Genomic DNA, 16,644 nt, shown 5'->3' on the forward strand with positions numbered 1-16,644 from the left:
CAACGTCATGCTTGGGTACGGCTACTCCATGAACCACAAAGATTGACTACCAGGACTACTAATCCTCTCTAATGAATGAAATTATTCAGAAACATATCCTGATTTGTATGTTCAGAAACTAACTGCAAAATTACTAAACAAGGACATAGATGTGAAGAAATCAGACAAATTGAACTCGTGACCTTTTCAACCCAAGACTCCGAGAAATGAAACAAATATGGTACAGGAATCTTGCCCAGAGATCGCTTTGCTAGATGCGTAGTGGCGTTCCTAGCGAGGAGAGCGGGAGAATGGCAAGTGACTTCCTGGAATGGCCTATTCACTGTCGTCGCTATCATCCTTCTGCTTGGACTTTCTTCGCTCCTTCTTTTCCTTCTTCTCCTTCTTCTTGCGCTTGCGCTCGGCACGCTCTTCGGCGGTTTCACCCTCGTGCTTGCGCTTCTTCTTCTCGTCATCATCCTTGGAGTCATCAATGTCCATCTTGGACTCGTTGGCCTCAGGGGACGATTCTCCCTTTGCCTCGGCCTCTTCCTTGGGAGCCGCTTCAACAGCTGCTTGTGCAGATTCGTCTTCAGGAGCGGTGTAGTCCTTGTACTCGGCCTTCCATTTGGCGGGAGTGGCTTCGTTGGTACGGCCATATTTCTGAAAGTGGGTTAGTTACGTTCAAATTTAATAGTAGACTTCACATGTACTTACGTCAAGCTTTCCGGAGGACTTGAGCTTCTTCTTCTCCAGAGCAACAGGGCCAAGACCCCAGCGGCGGGGGTACAGGTCGCGCTCCATGATACAACGCTTGACCTTGGCGACAACACCGTGGTCACAGGTAGAGAGCTCGACGGTGGACATCTGAGCAATACCGATGGCAATGGCCTCACCTTTGGTGGTCATGAGGACGACCTCCTCACCAAGTTCAATACCAGCCTCTGTGACATGGAGTCAGCAAATATTTTTTGAAGGGCAGTGCCACAACACAACTTACCAAAACGCAGAAGACCGGGAATCATGAGCTTGGCACCGTAGCAGACAGCGTTGACTGCGCTGTCCTTGACGACGATACGCTTGTAGGTCGTGAGAAGAGACTCGAGGGGCTTGATAACCTTGCGCAGGTAGGTCTCGTCGCGCTGGTTGTCGTAGAGCCACTGCGCATCGAGAACATCGTGAAGGGTAACCATACCCTTGTTCTCATCCATAGCTCCACTGCGAACACGGCGCAGCTCCTGCATGTGTGCGCCAACACCGAGAAGAAGTCCAAGGTGAACGCAGAGGGTACGAATGTAGGTACCAGCTTCGCAGCTAACCCAGAAAACACCGAGGTGTCTCTCGTTGTCGAACTCATAGAGCTTGCTCTCGTGGATCGTACGGATACGAAGCTGACGCTTGACAGCAGAGATCAAGGGAGGACGTTGGAAAAGAGCACCAGTGAGGGTTTCGAGAGCCCGCTTGAATTGCGCCTCTCCACCGGGGATCTTGTCGTGGAGACGGATAACGCAAACATACTCCTTTCCGGCACCTTGCTGAGACTTGACCAGGCGCGTAGCACGGTCGATACAAACAATCAAGCAACCGGTGACCTTGGGATCGAGGGTACCACTGTGTCCAGTTTTTTCCGCCCTGTTCAATTAAGACAATTGTTCAGCACTCGCTCCCTAAAAGAAAGTCGGCACACTAGATTTACCTCAGGATCCTCTTCATCCACGCGACAACTTCGTGACTGGAGGGGTTCGAGGGCTTGTCGAGGTTGATGACACCGGAGTTAATGTACGACTTCAGGTCTCGCTTGAGCGGAGAAGAACCGGCGGGAATGGGCGTGAAGTGACCAGTCCTGACCATGACTATAGAGGACAATCAGCGCTACTTCGGACGTAATAAAGGCAGGTGCATGCAAAAAAGCATGTACCCGTGAGCAGCATTAAGTAGACATACGCTTGTCGTAATTCTTGAGCAGCAGAGGCCAGTCCTCTGTGCTAATGTTGGAGGCCATAGCCTCCGGCTTGATGGTGTAGTCGACTTCCTGGGCCATTGCGACTGCTATCCTGAACAGGCTGGCTCACTGGGTGTAAGGAAGTCGGTTGGGTGTCGGTGTCGAGGTCAAGTACGAGAAAATGCACTCCCTGGACTCAAGATTTTGTTCTGCCGCGAGCGAAGACGACCCAGAAAAATTTCGAGTGCGGCGAGAGCTCCGCCAGCCAATCGGATTGCCGCACAGAGTTTCATGGGTCATGTGATCTTTCCGCAAGTCTTCACCAGCAAGAAAAGCGTAGATCTACCTCTACGATACCAAAGGACTTGAAATATAGATGGTGCCTTATCTTAATATCACATTACGAGCTTGTTTGATCCATATGTAACGGTTATATGTACAATCTTCGCCTTCCGCGAAGAGACCTGATGAGGGAACCCTCTACCTAGTTTCCTCCTAGCCGGCGTCCTGAGCCTCTGCTATCCCAGGCGCTCCGAACGGACGATGACCAGCTTTGAGAGGCCTCATTGTCGTTTGGAGGACGGTATGCTTGTCCGTATACACGATTTTCTCCTCCTCGCAGAGACCGCGTGAACCATCTTCGAACGAACGCCGGCGTGACGATATAGTTTTTCCCACCTCCAAAGGTAGGATAGATGCGAGTGAGGAAGTCATATAGATGGGCGGCGAGAATTCCGGTGAGCTCAACTGCTGCGGAAAACCAGCCTTTCATGCAGAAGGTCAAGGCGAGTCTCGCCCAGGGCAAGTATAGGGTAGGTATCTCGACTACGAAGAACATGGACTTCGTGCCCTTGTTATCCTGGGAGTACGTGTATGTGAAAGCCAGGATCAGAGCTGCTGGGTATTAGCATCCAGTAAGGTACGAATCTCGCAGCATGCTCACCCTGAGTGAATATCGTGGCTCCCAAATAGAAACCTGCAGTAAGCTTCTAGTTGTTAGCATTGACTGGCTCATACTGGGAGTTTTGCATGCGCGAGCGGGAAAGCAGATTGTTTTTTTTACGAAGATCAGGTACATGACTATGCAGATACATATTTAAGAATGTAGGGCACCAAAACCACCTGCGCAAACAATGTATCACGCAGGCTATCTCACTGGTAGTCCCACCATTCCCACACGTACATGGCCCTTTAAGGATCAAAAGAGTAGGTACCATATGCGATGCAGGGGTGATCTTCCTCGTTTCCAGGAACCGCTTCAGCTAGAGAATGGCTGGGCGGGCAGATATGCGAGGTTTGTAGGGTGTGGAGAAGAAGGAAGCAGGGAGTGGTATGAATAGGTGGGGGAAACAAGTGACAATTTATATGATAGATACATTTGACGAGGATATTGAGAACTTACCATGATAGTAGTAGCGACGAAGAGCACATAGATGAAGAAGCTTCCGGGCGTACTGAAGCGGGGTGAGCTGAACTCGAGCCTGCTAGAATATGTGTATACTACACACATATTAGCGGTATTCCAGAAGCTTCTTCCACCATGGCTGGCATACGAAAATATAGGTCGAAGATGATGTTAAGCTTCGGGTCCGTCAGAAGAAATGGAGTGAACAACCTCCATATCTGCGGGTGGAACTTGAAGATAAGTTGAGGTATGAAGGGAACAAGATAATAGTTGGTCGTCTGACTGTAAACCAGCGCTGACTCAATGAAGGTAAGTAAAGTGAGCGTCCTGATTATTCGTTAGTCAATGAACAACATCATCGTTAGCTTGAATAGAAGTAGCATACCTGGCAACAGGAGGGAGAGATCGAAAGTCGTCCATAGCTGCTAAGGTAAGTAATCAAGGTAAATGACCACGGGCTAAGTCAAAGTGTTGTATGAATTTAAATCAATCGAGTTGGCGACACCTCATTCCGCGTCTGGAGAACCAACTGAAAGTCTGTGGGAAGACAATTGCAAAGGTTGAAGGTTGAGAGGGAAAAAGAGCGAAAAGATTCAACGGATTTAAGCGATTGCCTGGCCTTTTGGTATATTATTTCTCCGATCCGGAGAGCCTCGTCGACCCACAATCACACAGGACTAGCCCGGTTTTATACTAGTAAGGTCCCTCAGGTAGTCGGAGGTAGCAGTCTTAGTCTTACGAAGCCTGTAGAAGTGCTGGGAACAGCGAAGATTGTTCAGCGGTAGCTCAGATTATCTAACAACTTTTTTCATAGCAAGTCTGCGTAGTCTGTGGTGTGCGATAAAGGTTTGTCTATTCAAATGTTGAGAAATTTATCAGCATGTACATCCTCAAATAGCACGTGCTCCTGTCGCTGAATACCTAATGGTACCTTGAGGTAAGAGATACATAGACGCCAGCCCAAGCGTTGATTTCTCATATTCGTTTGCTGGGTCTCCACAGATATGCCGGGTCTACAGTGGCCGATGTATCGAAGAAGATCTGGCATGTGATCAACATCCTCCAATGCGGTCAAGTTGGACGGTGCTCCGGACAGCTGAACCTCCATCGCTCCCCTCGATCCACACGTCCCAAACGTTGTCTTTGTTCAGCTTTGGTCGGCCACATATGCTCAATTGCTCGTCAACATAGACGGCTGCCAGATTTTTGTAATCAATATTCCGGAGAACTAGGTGTCGCCCATGTAGATGATGACGAAGGGCAGTAAGAAGAAGTGTCAAGGTCAAGGGGCCATGCACAAGGAGGTTTCGATAACCTTCAACATCCCGGGTGTAAGCCTGGTCTAGGTGAATCAAATGAGCATTGAAAGTCAGAGCCGAAAAACGAAACAGCAGCGCCTTGTTAGGCTTCATCTGATATCGAAACTCCGGATCTGTTGGAGCTTTGAAAGGGCAAATTAGTTCGTAGTCTGCGGCTTCAGCGAGCTTCACACACATTTTATGGTCCTAGAAGCATGAGAAAATGTCGCCTTATCCTTGACCAGCTGGTCGGCGGTTTTATCGCGCATAAAGACGAGATCTCTGGTTTCGATGACCGAAGCTTGCGCCTCTATATCTTCGCCATTATTCCAGATTCGTTTCCTGACATCGAATTCCGTTTCAGCTTCCTGCACGGTGCCTATATGCCGCTCTATCTTGACGATAATCTTTTCCTCCCCGGGCTGCCCTTTGGTGATAATATCGCTAATTCTCTCAGCGCATACAGCGCGGCTACCGTCGAGCAATATCGGTTTTGAGCCCAAGTATCTAACGCTACCACCAGCCCAGAGTCGCCTATTGAAGGGTTCTCCGGGGAAATGTAGGGTGTCGGTACCGTCGGGTAGGAGTTGGCCCAGGGTGACTTGAGGCGGAAAATAGATTAGATGGTGAGCCGGCGGTAGTTGCGAAGGACAAAGGACTGTCGGAAGAGTAGGCTGAGTATCAGATGATGAGTTTGTTTTGGGAAAGAGGTCTCTCAATGTTAGATCCAGGAGATGAGATGGCTGAGGATGGAGGTAATCGAAAGCCAGAGGTAGTTGACGGGATGTCAATTCTTGATGTAGGCGCTCTGAGAACGAAGCATAACCTCGTGCTGCACAAACATTGCCCAGCCGGCTGCTCAAGCCTCGAAGCCGAGGAGTAGCTTTATTCATTAGGTGCTTTGAAGTGCCCTGGTGCTAGCAATTGCTTGTTTCGTCTCCGATTGCGGTGGCAGTTTGACTTGTTTGTCTCGAAAATTCCCTAGACTTGCATATTCCACAAATGATCGGCAAGGCGTAGAGGCATCGTCTAGATCGAAATATGCTTTAAAATTGTGGTCTCTTTCTAAAAATTATGGCCGGAACTCAAGGTATATCGTCATTATCCTTAAATTTTGCAGTGTGGTCTGCTGACGGCTCTATGGCGGCTCTCAAAGTGACGTTTTTGGGCCCCGCGGCTTCCTTCTCCCACCAGGTCAGTAGTCGCCCTCGATAAACTTACAGATCGAGTCCCGCGTTGCTAACCGAGCGCTTCAGGCTGCCGTTGAGACATTCGGGGACTCCTATGAACTCATACCTTCCGTCTCGTTTGCGGACGCCATTACTGCCGTCGAGAACGGAACATCGGATTATGCAATTGTGCCCTTTGAAAACTCGTCCAATGGAGCTGTTGTTCAAACATTGGATCTCCTCGTGGACCGCAATGGTAATTACAGTGATGTGACTGTTTGTAGCGAGTATTACCTCACGGTACATCATTGCCTGTTGGCTCGGAAGGGCCTCATCCCGGAAGGACAGGAAGACTATAGCACCATCACAAAGCTACATACACACCCGCAGGCGTGGGGTCAATGCAACAAATTCCTAACAAAGCATTTCAAGGGCATTGAACGGCAGGATGTCTCATCTACTTCAAAAGCTGCGGAGACTGTGTCAAAGGCAACGAATGAAGTCAACGCCGCTATAGCTAGTCGCTTTGCTGGAGAATATTACGGCTTGGAAATCCTCGCCGAGAACATCGAGGACAATACCAACAACACTACGCGCTTCTTGGTGCTGAGAAATAAGAATTCGGAGAAGACGGCACACTTTCCTCCCGAGCCCGTCAAGGAGACCCCCATCCCACAACAACCTGTTGCTGTACCGAAGACGAAGAAGACCCTGATCTCATTCATGGTTCCCCATGATACTGTTGGAGCATTGGCGAATGCGCTGCTGATCTTCAAGGACTTCGGAATGAACCTTACCAGTATTAGCACACGGCCAAGCCAGATACAAGCTTGGAAATATGTGTTTCTGGTAGAATGTGAGACCAGCCAAGAAAAAGATATCGTGCCCAATCTCATGGATAGTCTGACGAAAGTCACTGAAAACTGCAAGCACTTGGGCACTTGGGACAATCAACTAGTGCCCACATGATAGTGACTTCTCTGGACCTACAGATGACGGGAGGGAACCGCATCTTCCTTGGATTGCTGTCAAGCAATATATACATCAGAAACATAATGAACTTTGAGAGAAGCCGAAGTCTATGATGAGCGTGAGATTTTATTAAAATAATGATGATATGAAGCGCGTTTCGATGTAAATAAGAACAACAAATCTGGCCCCAGAAGATCGCCAGAACATAACAATTTAAACTACCAATGTATAGAAAAAGCATAAGCTCAACAATCCGCTGCATGATTAGTCGTGAATTCCATAAATCCACCATTTCCATGCCGATACACCAAGTCGTGGGCCTTGAGCCTCTAGGCAACCTCGGTGACCATGTTACGGAGCTGGGATGGCCCTGTTGCAGTTGTTAGTACGTTATTAGAATCGCCAAAGTCCGACGCAGGAGACACCTACCTCTGAGCAGCTGCACAAAGCTTTGTCCAGGTCGCATCACGGTATTACCCGTGGACGCTACGGTTTCACCTTCGGAGCCGCCTTTGTGATGCATCGGGCGAGCCGTCAGAAGATCCAATCGCGGAACTTCTGGACTTTCATCCTCGCTCCCTGCGAGGGCGCTCAACCGTCAATCTGCAGGGCGATTAGCATTTTAATCAAACTGATATGTGATCAAGACACAGGTGCACAAACCGTCGTAGAATTCATCCTCGTCAGAATAATCAGCAAGTTGTTCAAAGTTGACCTTGTATCGGAGAATTGCTCCGATACCACCGAAACCCTTAACGAACTGGTTTCCTTCGCTAGACTTGTCGGAAACGAACTCGAGGGTTGCACCAAAGTCCTTGTAGCCTTCGGCAAGCCACTCAAGGAAAGAGCCCTGGTCCACGACCTCCATCTCTGCGCCCGTCTCCTTGTCAAGGAAGAATTCCTTGTTTTCCTCTTGAGCCTTAGTGGTGTGAACGGTCACCTCGGAGCCCTCAGAGTTCTTCAGGACCCATCTAGTGACATCCAAGTTCTCGTACACAATCAGCGTCTCGCATGCTCCGAGCTCTAGAGCCTTCAGGGTGTCCTCGACACCGTAGCAGACCTTGCCCGTGTCTTGGCTGATTTCCTCGAAGTACTTTCCAATGAGCTTCTTCTCCTGAACAAACTTGACATTGCTCAGAGTCTCGGATGAGAGTTCGATGGCCTGGTTGAAACCGTTTTCTCCACCGTAAGACACGTCGACAACCTTGATGACCTTTGCCTGAAGTCGCTGGTCGAACATATCTGACTGGTTTAAGTCGTTCTTGAAATCAGCAGAACCGGCGAGAATCAGGCCAGCGACGTTAACCTTGTCGTTGGTAATGTAGTTCTGCACAGCCAACTCGGCGATCTTTCGGACATAGTTGTGACGCTTCTCCTCACGAAGACGTGCGAAACGCAGCGCAGACTGACCACCACGACCGTGCTTCTTGGGCAAATCGACGCTCAACTTCTGCAAAATTTCTCTTGTATTGCCACTTAGGGTACCGAAGAGCGCACCATTACCATCCATGACGATGAAACCAAATTTCTGGTCCGATTCAAGTAGTTCGCTGAGGGCTTCAGTGTGGAACTTGTTGTCACAAAGGTAAAGAGAGGTGTTGATAGGCTTGAAGGGTTCGAAATCGATGTTAATCTTACGCTCCTTTCCTTCGGACGTAATGATTTCACCACAGTAGACGACCAAACCATTCGGGGGAACCTTGTTGTAGAGTTTGAGACGCTGCTGGGTCGAAGTAATGGCAGACAGGACGGAGAGACGGTTGACACGCGACTTGATGTTCGAGGCAGTTCCCTTGAAGAGAGTTAAAAGATGTGCTGGCTATTGTTTAATCAGGAGGAAACTCACGAATTCTTCAGCCAACATCTTTGCCGCACGAGAAACCTGATCCTTGGGGGCTGGAGTCCGGGGTTAGAAGCGGTCCAAATGATGGAAGGTAATGATGGAGGGTATAACGGAGGACGTACGAATAATGAGGGAAATCATGGAAGTTCCATTTCCTCGAGCAGCTTCAAGCCGCTTAATGAGTTTCTTGATCTTCCATATCTCAATATTCTTCTCCGCTTCGTTCGCCTGCTGGACCGCGCTCATGTTGGGCGAGGGCGACGGTAATGTCTGGCCCTGGTTGAAATTTATAGGTTGGCCACCTGGTACTGGAAGACTCGTCAGTACCGCGACTGGGTAAAGAATGCTTGCGAAGTCGATCTGGAGACGTCCGAATACGATCCAAAAATATTGGGAATATAAGGAGTATCGTAGAGAATGGGAATATGAAGGCGGCAGAGAGAACACGTTACGTACCTTGAGGCTGGTCTATTTGACGTCCGAGTCCAGCGGGGTGTTTAACAAAATTCGTCAGGGCATCGTGGGGTGGCCGCCGCATTATGAGAGGGCGCCTGTCGCTGATGATGTAAGCTCGCTAGGACATCAACGAGGCGCTGCTTGTGCCTGACAATGGACAATGCCGTCATGGCTGAACTGAGAGCTTCCAGAACCCTGTAATTAGAGTCATTCATCGCATTCCCATCGCCTTAAGTACCCAATGGCGGTTTGATGGGGCAAAGGCGACTGATCTGGTGGTGCCGGAGTTGTCTCCTAAACACCCGCGTCTCTGCACGTCTGGCGGAGTGTGTCGTATATACAAAGCTGATCATGGCAAACGTACTCTCGCTCTTTTCATAAGTATAGTCCAGGTAGCTGGATGGGCAAAGAATTGAGACTTGAATGCTGGTGCAATCTGAGTTGCCATTCTTCATTTAATACTTGTTCTCGGCTCTCACTAAAGACATAGGCAACGAGTGTTCAAGCCGTTTAATCTAGATCTCGTTTGTTACTTCAAGAAAGGCATTGACTTATCTGCTGTATAGATAACAAATCTGCTTCTCCTCTTTCATGACCGGAATCCCCACAGTTTGCTCGCCCGAAAGTCGGCGGAGCGTTAGCAATCCGATAGCAGTCTGCGGCCCTTATCTTTGATGTTATGTCATTGTTTTCGATTTATTGTAGATTTCCCAGATCTGCTGACCACCTGACTGTCCTTAAATAGCTAGGTAAAGAAGCTCCGGGCCAGCTATAGAGCAACTTGCTCGCTGCTGCTGCCAGAGCTTCTTGGTTCTCACCTTCCCGCTCGTGCGTTTATCCGCCCGGTTGGCGATTCAATCTCGCCCTCAACCTTTGACTCCACTTGGATAAAGCTGTGAAAACACGAAGCGAGGATGTTTGAGGATCACCTTGAAACACCTGGGAGCCAGCGCTCAGCGGCCTACAGTGTCCCATCCGCGGGCTCACCGTTGGACTTTGGAGCGGCGTCCTCTGACCCTCAGGCCAACGAGAGTGATTATTTTGTCGAGAGGCCAAGGTAAGCGATCTGCTGTCCTAAATTAAAAGATTTGACTCGTGATGATTGACGATCCTTGATAGGGCAGGATCATTCTCAATGCGGTTTAGACAAGCTGGCGGTGTCAACAGCATAGATAATTTTGCTCGATCATGGCAGCGAGCTGCTTGCTTTCCAGAGGTCTTCCCTCGGCACTCTTCCTTTGTGACGGCCGAGTCAGATGAAGACTGGCATCCTTCGAGTGGTCAATTCGTTGGGTCGCATGCATCGTCACACGTTGACATAGACCCGGCTCTTACCAGGCCTCTTCTGAGCGACAATGGGCACGCAAGTTTTGGCCAAAGAGATGGTGGGCTAAACACTGCCTATCTAGACCCTCAACTTGGCACCTCCTACGGCTCGATTTCTTCGCGCGTTAGTGAATCAGCCCGAAAGCATGTCATAGAGTTTCACAGACACCAACAAGCCCACCCTGAACCTGCTGTCAGTCTTGATGGGGAGCCATTACTCGTCAAACAAGTACAGCACGAGGATGGCACTCGAGAAAACGTTGTTGTTGGACAGTCAACTGTTCCCCAGACCGTCTTCAATTCGGTAAATGTACTGATTGGTGTCGGTCTACTGAGTCTACCGCTAGCAATGAAACATGCCGGATGGCTTCTTGGTCTGACGTTTCTTCTCTTTGCTGCAATTACCACCGCCTATACAGCTAGAATTCTAGCTAAATGCCTCGACGTCGATCGCAGTCTGGTGACCTATGCCGACCTAGCGTACATCAGTTTTGGACACCATGCTCGCTTGGTGATAAGCTTTTTGTTTTGCTTGGAGCTTCTAGGGGCATGCGTTGCTCTCGTTGTACTTTTTGCGGACAGCCTCCATGTTCTCATCCCGGAATTGAGCATTCCTCAATGGCAATGTATTTGCGGACTAATGTTGGTACCGCTCAGTTTCGTGCCTCTGCGGCTACTAAGCGTGACGAGCATCCTCGGTATACTCTCTTGCACGTCTAGTATGTCTCCTCAATTCAGTCCCCATGCGAAGCGCAACAGTACTGACTGGCCTAGTTGTGGTCATAACATGCATTGATGGCTTTGTGAAGCCACATGCCCCTGGTTCACTGCGGCAACCCGCCCAGACATACCTGTTTCCGGAGAACTGGGCGACACTTCCGCTTAGTTTCGGACTTATCATGTGTAAGTCAATAGAATCTGTTTGGGAACGCACTTGCTGACAAGTCCCAGCACCTTGGGGTGGACACGGTGTATTTCCCAACATTTACCGAGACATGAGACACCCACATAAATATGGAAGAAGTCTCTGGGCAACTTATATTTTCACGGTAAGCGGAATGAATCAAAATTGTCCCCCATATTGTGCTAAAAAAGACCATATTTAGTACTCACTTGACTGTACAATGGCTGTTCTGGGCTGGATGATGTTCGGAAATACCATTCGAGATGAAGTTACGGCCAACATTTTGACGACTAGCGAATACCCGCAATTCTTGTCTATTTGCATTATAATCTCCATCGCGATAATACCTATCACAAAAGTCCCTCTCAAGTGAGTTCATTCGAGTCCCCTAGCGTTTTGTATTCGAATAAAGGAACTGACATGGCGCAGCTGCCGGCCGCTTGTTGCCACTGTCGAAGTTCTCTGCGGCTTGGAACCGCACAGTGACCTGGAGTTGAACCGTGGAAGTCGAGCGTTACGCGTTCGCCAAATGCTGAGGGCACTGATTCGCATAATGGTTGTCGCTATGATTGTCGTTATGGCAATCATTTTCCCGTCTTTTGACAGAATAATGGCGTTGATGGGTTCTGCGTTGTGCTTTACCATATGCATAATCATGCCGCTCGCATTTTATTTGAAGATTTTTGGAAGCGAGATTAGTCCAAGAGAGCGGGCTCTGGACTGGTCGCTTCTGATCGTCTCGTCAGTCCTAGCTGTCATTGGAACTGTGTGGGCATTCTTGCCTCACGAAGCGATTGCTTCGATATGAGACTCCATTGCTGAGAACAATAGACGCGCAGATCTCTAACTGCTCCCGCTTTTGACGACGATGGCGAAATTATTCCTCGTTTTTCCTGGGTTCAAGATCTCTTTCTTGAAATTTTTGGGCTCGCGATTACCGACGAAATTCCAAAGTTGGTATATTAATTTTGATGTTTGCTTGTTCTTTGTCAAAGAGAAACCGAGGGTAGTGAGGATTTCCTGTAGCCTTTGTTGTGTAAGATATCGCGAATTTGTGACGCAGGGAGCAGGGAGGACCAGGAACAAGCTGGGCACGATAGATATCGAAGAGTCAGGCGGCGGCGCCTTCGTCAAGAAGGCTACACAGCGTTTCAACATCTCTCCTCGACCAAAAGGGTCCGGAACATAGTTCAACACGAGCGAGAGACTGACGAGGTGAAATCGATCACCGTCACCGGAAGGAAGCGGCCGTTCCATGAAGTCCTGCTTCAAGATCCCAGGTTCCTGAGAGTTCAAGTCAATCCTAGTGACATCGAGGACTGCGTTTTGAGAGATTGCGTTTCTGGTGCTCAGCGCACCGACCTCAAGAACCCGAAGCTTAAAACCCTTGGTCTTCAGGGGGCTCAAGCGAGGACTTATCCAATCGACCAGGACTTTGCTAGAGTCGCCGCCGCGATCTAACGACTGACCAAGCTTGCTCGCTATCTGATAACTTTCCAATCCACCATTCTCCGAAATCTCGGCGTCTATTCGGCCAACTAGAGCATGGTCGCCGGACCTGAGAGCCTGAGCTCGCTGTTTGAGAAGTGTATGATGCGAACGTATGAGAGTCCGGGTGGCTTTGGCTGATAGGGCTGCATGTTTCTTCTGTACTGTTGGTGGGCGAGTGCGAGACAGCAGAGCTGGACGCTTATTATTCGGTCTTTTAGCGGTCATGTTGTACTCCTGAGCATAATGGTCAACTCATTGACAAAGACCAAGTACTTCTTAACTAAAACACCAAGCTGGATGGACTTCATCATTTCTCGAGCAAAGAAAAACCGTACCGCTTTCGTTTCTGCCGAGTCAAAAGGGCGGTGGGGCAACGTGGAGATGCCAAGATTTTAACAGAGAGCTGGTCAGGTGACCCACAGAGCCGTCCGCGAGGGTTTTTGCTAAGCGAAGACACTCCGAACAATTCGACTTTCGACACTGCGACAATCACGACAACAGCGCCAAACGACAGCCATGGCCCCCGTACAGAAGAACACAGGTATGGACATCTCAGCGCCTCAAATATTACTTGCAATCACGTCGCCTTCGATTTCCGGGATATTTACGAGAATATGGAGTGCTGCTGTGTGGGATTTCTGGAGGGTTTGCATCGTCCATACATGTCCCGCGCAAAATACTCCAGGAAGAAAACTACGGAAGCACATACATATCGGACTCGCTACATGTCCTTGATTTCGTGGGAATTTTGACGATCATTCGCCAATTCAACTTGAATCTTGAAATCTCATGTGCAAATCGCTTACATTTCGTTTTTGAACAGGCAAGTCGAAGCCCAGCAACAAGGCTGGCGCTGCTGCCAAGGCAGTCTTGAAGGGTGCAGGCGTATGTTCACACCGATCTCAATCTTGAATTCCTCTCCAAGAACGCCTTTGGCTAAAATATCATTCAATGCAACAGGCGCACAAGACTCGCAAGATCCGCACCTCCACCACCTTCCACCGTCCCAAGACCCTTCAGCTGTCCCGGACCCCCAAGTACCCCCGGGTGTCTGTTCCTCACCTTCCTCGCCTCGATGCAGCCAAGATCATCCTATACCCCCTGAACACCGAGAGCGCCATGAAGAAGATTGAGGAGAACAACACCCTTGTCTTCATCGTCGATGTCAAGGCCAACAAGCGCCAGATCAAGGCTGCTCTCAAGAAGCTGTACGATGTTGACACCGTCAAGGTCAACACCCTCGTCAGGTACGCACCCGGAACTCCAAGATGAAATAAGAAGAAAAAGCATAGTCTAATGATGATTTATAGACCCGATGGACTGAAGAAGGCCTACGCTCGCCTCACCCCCGATGTTGACGCTCTCGACATTGCTGCTACCAAGCTTGCCATTGTCTAAGTGATTGATTTTTCTTTGGGTCTGGGAAACGGTTTTCTTTTGCGCGGCGGCATAAATATCAGCCCTACAGTTAGCTCCTGTTGCGCGGTAACCAACGGCTGAACGAATAAAACAAAAGAATTTGATGCACGAGAGTACCCTTTGTAAATGGCAACCATGTCTGGCTCTGTCACTTTGTTCTAGGAACAACAGTAGTTTCACAAGCACCCAACGGGCATGTTTTGCAGTCACTCTATTCCGCCTAAAGTCCGGGTCGACAATTGGAGGGCAAGCACTCGGAGGGAGTTTAAACTTGGTACGCCGGAAGGTCAAGTCATGAAGATGGAATATATTTCATTGATATAGTACAGAACTGTCCGACAATCATCCTGCCAAACAGCTAAACCTAACCCTGTCCAGTCACAGATCTTAAACGCAATATCATTCCGACCTGGACATCACCTCAGGAAGATGACACGCCTGAATTGCGCTCGCTCACGCAGTCATCTCCCGTCCTCCCATTCTAGTCTTCAGACAAAACTCATATCTAATGTCTTTGCAAAGTCTCCAAGTGCTTCAACACTGAGATGTTGGTATCCATCCACCGATCAACACAGTTCGCCGCACAGGCTTCCTCATTTTTGTCGAGCCGGCCGGAGCTAATCTTCGAGGTGATGCACTTCTTCCAGCAGGTGTCTGCAATGTGGTGGACGTCTGAGCGTGAAAGTGTCAGTGGATAGAGCGGAATTGCAGGTTCATCGAGAATAGAGTCTCATGATGCGGGTAGATGAGGGGAATCAAATCAGGCTTGACATACTGCTCTGAATCGCTGCCTTCTGGGACTCGCTCTGCAGCAGTTGGGTAAGCTCTTGCTTGTCGGCCTCGGAAAGCTTGTTGAGGTCAAGAGATCTGTCCATTTTGTGACGGGGGAAGCGAAGAGATCGTAATTCTGAGTGTATAATTCAATGGGTCGTGGTGAGCTTGAAGAAGCAGGATTCGGGACTTGTAGTTGATACTTGCGTAGTGTATTGCGGCTGCTGTCCCCGAAAAAATGACATCGGCCCTGGCGGCTGCTGCTGAAGGCGGTGAGCTATTTCTCGTGTCCGGACGATGGCATCGTCGCCTGCTTTCAGCCTTTCGCGCATCGAAAGTCAATACACTGCTTAACTTTACTATTTTTCTCTGCTCTCGAACAACCTCTAAAAGCAAGCTCTTTCTTACCCTGCTGCTCTCTTCATCCGATCGAAACCCCCACCGGAAAGATGCCTCCAGTCCGCACGTCCCGCAATCGCAAACCTCCCCCCGCGGGCTTTGACGACATCGAAGATACACTGCTGGAGTTCAGCAATAAAATGAAAGATGCCGAGAATGCGCCACATGAGGGAAAGAAGAAGCATGAGGTCCTTTGGCCTATCTTTCAGATCAGTCATCAACGTAAGTTATTCATCGGTCTCAGTCGCAAGTCGCAAATGTCTTTGAACAAGAAAGAAAGGAGCGTCAATTCGCAGAAACTGGGAGTAACCCTTTATACAGGCTCAAGATACGTTTACGATCTATACTATGAGAAAGAGGCTATATCGAAACAGCTGTACGACTGGCTCATGAAGAACGGATATGCCGACCCGAATCTGATCGCCAAATGGAAGAAGCAAGGATATGAGAAGGTATGCTTGTGTTAGACTCGACTCGTTACAGTGGATGAATTGATTAACCATATCTCCAGCTTTGTTGCCTCCGCTGCATCCAGACCAAGGAAACAAACTTCAACGCCACATGTATCTGCCGGGTCCCAAAGGCCCAGCTAAAGGAGGATCAGATCATCCAATGTGTCAGCTGTGGATGCCGAGGCTGTGCGAGTAGCGATTAGATCAAATTCATGTACTCGTGCACCATATCGGTGTCAAAGGGTCTATCGAGGTGACACCATGTTCTTGCGGGTGTTTCACCTGAGACGTATCACAGATGCTTGAATGATCAACGAGTGGATCGGATGCTCGGCCCGCCTGATGAGGTTCAAGTCGAGTCGAACTGCACAGTCTGGTATTTATTGCCTGCACCAGTTGTCTAAGGGAAGGCCGTCTTCAGTGGCGTGCTTTATCATTCAGTCATGGCAGGGGCACTCACATCCCAATCAGGCATGCGTTGTCTCGTGCGAAAATAGAGCACTGCAAGGTGCGCTTCCTCACTTTGCAAGACACTGCCATATCTTTGTTGATAGAGTACAGCGAGACGCTTGACTGTCATAGCCAAGGGCTACACCACGAGTCTTTCGCATCAAGACTTGATGATATGTGCTTAACCTTTAGGTTGAATATTTTCATAAGCACAAACTCATACTATTCAATAAAGTAACTCTGAGAAACAAGCAATCGAGTTAATCAAGAAAAGGCTCAACAATAATAACATAGAAGTGAGAACAGGCTCAAATAAACGCTGCATGCTCATTTACATCCTAGCAAATATCATCATAAAGGTCATAAGA

General features: G+C 49.0%; 9 protein-coding genes across 9 annotated transcripts; 4 read left to right on the forward strand and 5 right to left on the reverse strand.

The window, feature by feature from the left end:
• Nucleotides 1-20: 20 nt before the first annotated feature.
• Nucleotides 21-1,938, reverse strand: cbf5 (pseudouridine synthase CBF5). Its single transcript, XM_073767276.1, has 4 exons — nucleotides 1,676-1,938; nucleotides 980-1,611; nucleotides 697-923; nucleotides 21-642 (listed from the first exon to the last, which is right to left on the reverse strand). Exons 1-4 carry the CDS (start codon nucleotides 1,828-1,830, stop codon nucleotides 316-318), a joined length of 1,341 nt encoding a protein of 446 aa, XP_073622120.1. The 5' UTR covers nucleotides 1,831-1,938; the 3' UTR covers nucleotides 21-315.
• Nucleotides 1,939-3,987: 2,049 nt separating this feature from the next.
• Nucleotides 3,988-5,558, reverse strand: BDV14DRAFT_185108 (uncharacterized protein). Its single transcript, XM_073770621.1, has 2 exons — nucleotides 4,821-5,558; nucleotides 3,988-4,767 (listed from the first exon to the last, which is right to left on the reverse strand). Exons 1-2 carry the CDS (start codon nucleotides 5,515-5,517, stop codon nucleotides 4,379-4,381), a joined length of 1,086 nt encoding a protein of 361 aa, XP_073622121.1. The 5' UTR covers nucleotides 5,518-5,558; the 3' UTR covers nucleotides 3,988-4,378.
• A 206-nt stretch (nucleotides 5,559-5,764) lies between these two features.
• Nucleotides 5,765-6,762, forward strand: BDV14DRAFT_193986 (prephenate dehydratase PHA2; the record flags this gene model as incomplete). Its single annotated transcript, XM_073771865.1, has 2 exons — nucleotides 5,765-5,818; nucleotides 5,881-6,762. The coding sequence occupies 2 exons, from the start codon at nucleotides 5,765-5,767 to the stop codon at nucleotides 6,760-6,762; spliced, it is 936 nt and encodes a 311-aa protein (XP_073622122.1).
• A 234-nt stretch (nucleotides 6,763-6,996) lies between these two features.
• Nucleotides 6,997-9,122, reverse strand: BDV14DRAFT_16611 (translation termination factor eRF1). The gene is made up of 6 exons (XM_073767429.1): nucleotides 9,065-9,122; nucleotides 8,731-8,968; nucleotides 8,612-8,661; nucleotides 7,429-8,557; nucleotides 7,195-7,368; nucleotides 6,997-7,135 (listed from the first exon to the last, which is right to left on the reverse strand). The coding sequence occupies exons 2-5, from the start codon at nucleotides 8,852-8,854 to the stop codon at nucleotides 7,364-7,366; spliced, it is 1,308 nt and encodes a 435-aa protein (XP_073622123.1). The 5' UTR covers nucleotides 8,855-8,968; nucleotides 9,065-9,122; the 3' UTR covers nucleotides 6,997-7,135; nucleotides 7,195-7,363.
• Nucleotides 9,123-9,971: 849 nt separating this feature from the next.
• Nucleotides 9,972-12,120, forward strand: BDV14DRAFT_16630 (putative transporter). Its single transcript, XM_073767465.1, has 6 exons — nucleotides 9,972-10,121; nucleotides 10,189-11,109; nucleotides 11,165-11,293; nucleotides 11,342-11,439; nucleotides 11,497-11,663; nucleotides 11,724-12,120. Exons 2-6 carry the CDS (start codon nucleotides 10,200-10,202, stop codon nucleotides 12,100-12,102), a joined length of 1,683 nt encoding a protein of 560 aa, XP_073622124.1. The 5' UTR covers nucleotides 9,972-10,121; nucleotides 10,189-10,199; the 3' UTR covers nucleotides 12,103-12,120.
• Nucleotides 12,045-13,232, reverse strand: BDV14DRAFT_16639 (25S rRNA (adenine2142-N1)-methyltransferase). The gene has a single exon (XM_073767478.1). It carries the CDS (start codon nucleotides 13,008-13,010, stop codon nucleotides 12,138-12,140), a length of 873 nt encoding a protein of 290 aa, XP_073622125.1. The 5' UTR covers nucleotides 13,011-13,232; the 3' UTR covers nucleotides 12,045-12,137.
• Nucleotides 13,233-13,240: 8 nt separating this feature from the next.
• On the forward strand, nucleotides 13,241-14,388 carry BDV14DRAFT_185136 (60S ribosomal protein uL23). The gene is made up of 4 exons (XM_073770622.1): nucleotides 13,241-13,326; nucleotides 13,609-13,670; nucleotides 13,746-14,032; nucleotides 14,096-14,388. The coding sequence occupies exons 1-4, from the start codon at nucleotides 13,302-13,304 to the stop codon at nucleotides 14,181-14,183; spliced, it is 462 nt and encodes a 153-aa protein (XP_073622126.1). The 5' UTR covers nucleotides 13,241-13,301; the 3' UTR covers nucleotides 14,184-14,388.
• Nucleotides 14,316-15,192, reverse strand: BDV14DRAFT_185139 (Tim10/DDP family zinc finger protein). Its single transcript, XM_073770623.1, has 2 exons — nucleotides 14,980-15,192; nucleotides 14,316-14,876 (listed from the first exon to the last, which is right to left on the reverse strand). The coding sequence occupies exons 1-2, from the start codon at nucleotides 15,077-15,079 to the stop codon at nucleotides 14,710-14,712; spliced, it is 267 nt and encodes an 88-aa protein (XP_073622127.1). The 5' UTR covers nucleotides 15,080-15,192; the 3' UTR covers nucleotides 14,316-14,709.
• A 108-nt stretch (nucleotides 15,193-15,300) lies between these two features.
• Nucleotides 15,301-16,493, forward strand: BDV14DRAFT_16713 (BUD31 family protein). The gene is made up of 3 exons (XM_073767622.1): nucleotides 15,301-15,596; nucleotides 15,696-15,826; nucleotides 15,886-16,493. The coding sequence occupies exons 1-3, from the start codon at nucleotides 15,425-15,427 to the stop codon at nucleotides 16,027-16,029; spliced, it is 447 nt and encodes a 148-aa protein (XP_073622128.1). The 5' UTR covers nucleotides 15,301-15,424; the 3' UTR covers nucleotides 16,030-16,493.
• Nucleotides 16,494-16,644: the final 151 nt, after the last annotated feature.

The sequence above is a fragment of the Aspergillus stella-maris genome, assembly GCF_047715825.1.
Source record: "Aspergillus stella-maris strain CBS 113639 unplaced genomic scaffold BDV14scaffold_111, whole genome shotgun sequence".
In the NCBI taxonomy this organism is placed as follows: domain Eukaryota; kingdom Fungi; phylum Ascomycota; class Eurotiomycetes; order Eurotiales; family Aspergillaceae; genus Aspergillus; species Aspergillus stella-maris.

What these genes read in the sequence shown, in the direction of transcription:
- cbf5 (XM_073767276.1), bottom strand. Translation starts at nt 1,830, where the DNA reads ATGGTCAGGACTGGTCACTTCACGCCCATTCCCGCCGGTTCTTCTCCG. An exon ending in TCCCGGTCTTCTGCGTTTTG is followed by an intron (nt 924 to 979) that starts GTAAGTTGTGTT and finishes TCCATGTCACAG; the next exon opens with AGGCTGGTATTGAACTTGGT. An exon ending in AGTCCTCCGGAAAGCTTGAC is followed by an intron (nt 643 to 696) that starts GTAAGTACATGT and finishes ACCCACTTTCAG; the next exon opens with AAATATGGCCGTACCAACGA.
- BDV14DRAFT_185108 (XM_073770621.1), bottom strand. Translation starts at nt 5,517, where the DNA reads ATGAATAAAGCTACTCCTCGGCTTCGAGGCTTGAGCAGCCGGCTGGGC. An exon ending in TGCTTCTAGGACCATAAAAT is followed by an intron (nt 4,768 to 4,820) that starts GTGTGTGAAGCT and finishes GCCCTTTCAAAG; the next exon opens with CTCCAACAGATCCGGAGTTT.
- BDV14DRAFT_16611 (XM_073767429.1), bottom strand. Translation starts at nt 8,854, where the DNA reads ATGAGCGCGGTCCAGCAGGCGAACGAAGCGGAGAAGAATATTGAGATA. An exon ending in CATGATTTCCCTCATTATTC is followed by an intron (nt 8,662 to 8,730) that starts GTACGTCCTCCG and finishes CCCGGACTCCAG; the next exon opens with CCCCCAAGGATCAGGTTTCT. An exon ending in AGATGTTGGCTGAAGAATTC is followed by an intron (nt 8,558 to 8,611) that starts GTGAGTTTCCTC and finishes ACTCTCTTCAAG; the next exon opens with GGAACTGCCTCGAACATCAA.
- BDV14DRAFT_16630 (XM_073767465.1), top strand. Translation starts at nt 10,200, where the DNA reads ATGCGGTTTAGACAAGCTGGCGGTGTCAACAGCATAGATAATTTTGCT. An exon ending in TATACTCTCTTGCACGTCTA is followed by an intron (nt 11,110 to 11,164) that starts GTATGTCTCCTC and finishes TGACTGGCCTAG; the next exon opens with TTGTGGTCATAACATGCATT. An exon ending in GGGCAACTTATATTTTCACG is followed by an intron (nt 11,440 to 11,496) that starts GTAAGCGGAATG and finishes GACCATATTTAG; the next exon opens with TACTCACTTGACTGTACAAT.
- BDV14DRAFT_16639 (XM_073767478.1), bottom strand. Translation starts at nt 13,010, where the DNA reads ATGACCGCTAAAAGACCGAATAATAAGCGTCCAGCTCTGCTGTCTCGC.
- BDV14DRAFT_185136 (XM_073770622.1), top strand. Translation starts at nt 13,302, where the DNA reads ATGGCCCCCGTACAGAAGAACACAG. An exon ending in CCCCGTACAGAAGAACACAG is followed by an intron (nt 13,327 to 13,608) that starts GTATGGACATCT and finishes GTTTTTGAACAG; the next exon opens with GCAAGTCGAAGCCCAGCAAC. An exon ending in AAGGTCAACACCCTCGTCAG is followed by an intron (nt 14,033 to 14,095) that starts GTACGCACCCGG and finishes GATGATTTATAG; the next exon opens with ACCCGATGGACTGAAGAAGG.
- BDV14DRAFT_185139 (XM_073770623.1), bottom strand. Translation starts at nt 15,079, where the DNA reads ATGGACAGATCTCTTGACCTCAACAAGCTTTCCGAGGCCGACAAGCAA. An exon ending in GAAGGCAGCGATTCAGAGCA is followed by an intron (nt 14,877 to 14,979) that starts GTATGTCAAGCC and finishes TTTCACGCTCAG; the next exon opens with ACGTCCACCACATTGCAGAC.
- BDV14DRAFT_16713 (XM_073767622.1), top strand. Translation starts at nt 15,425, where the DNA reads ATGCCTCCAGTCCGCACGTCCCGCAATCGCAAACCTCCCCCCGCGGGC. An exon ending in CTTTCAGATCAGTCATCAAC is followed by an intron (nt 15,597 to 15,695) that starts GTAAGTTATTCA and finishes CCCTTTATACAG; the next exon opens with GCTCAAGATACGTTTACGAT. An exon ending in AGAAGCAAGGATATGAGAAG is followed by an intron (nt 15,827 to 15,885) that starts GTATGCTTGTGT and finishes CCATATCTCCAG; the next exon opens with CTTTGTTGCCTCCGCTGCAT.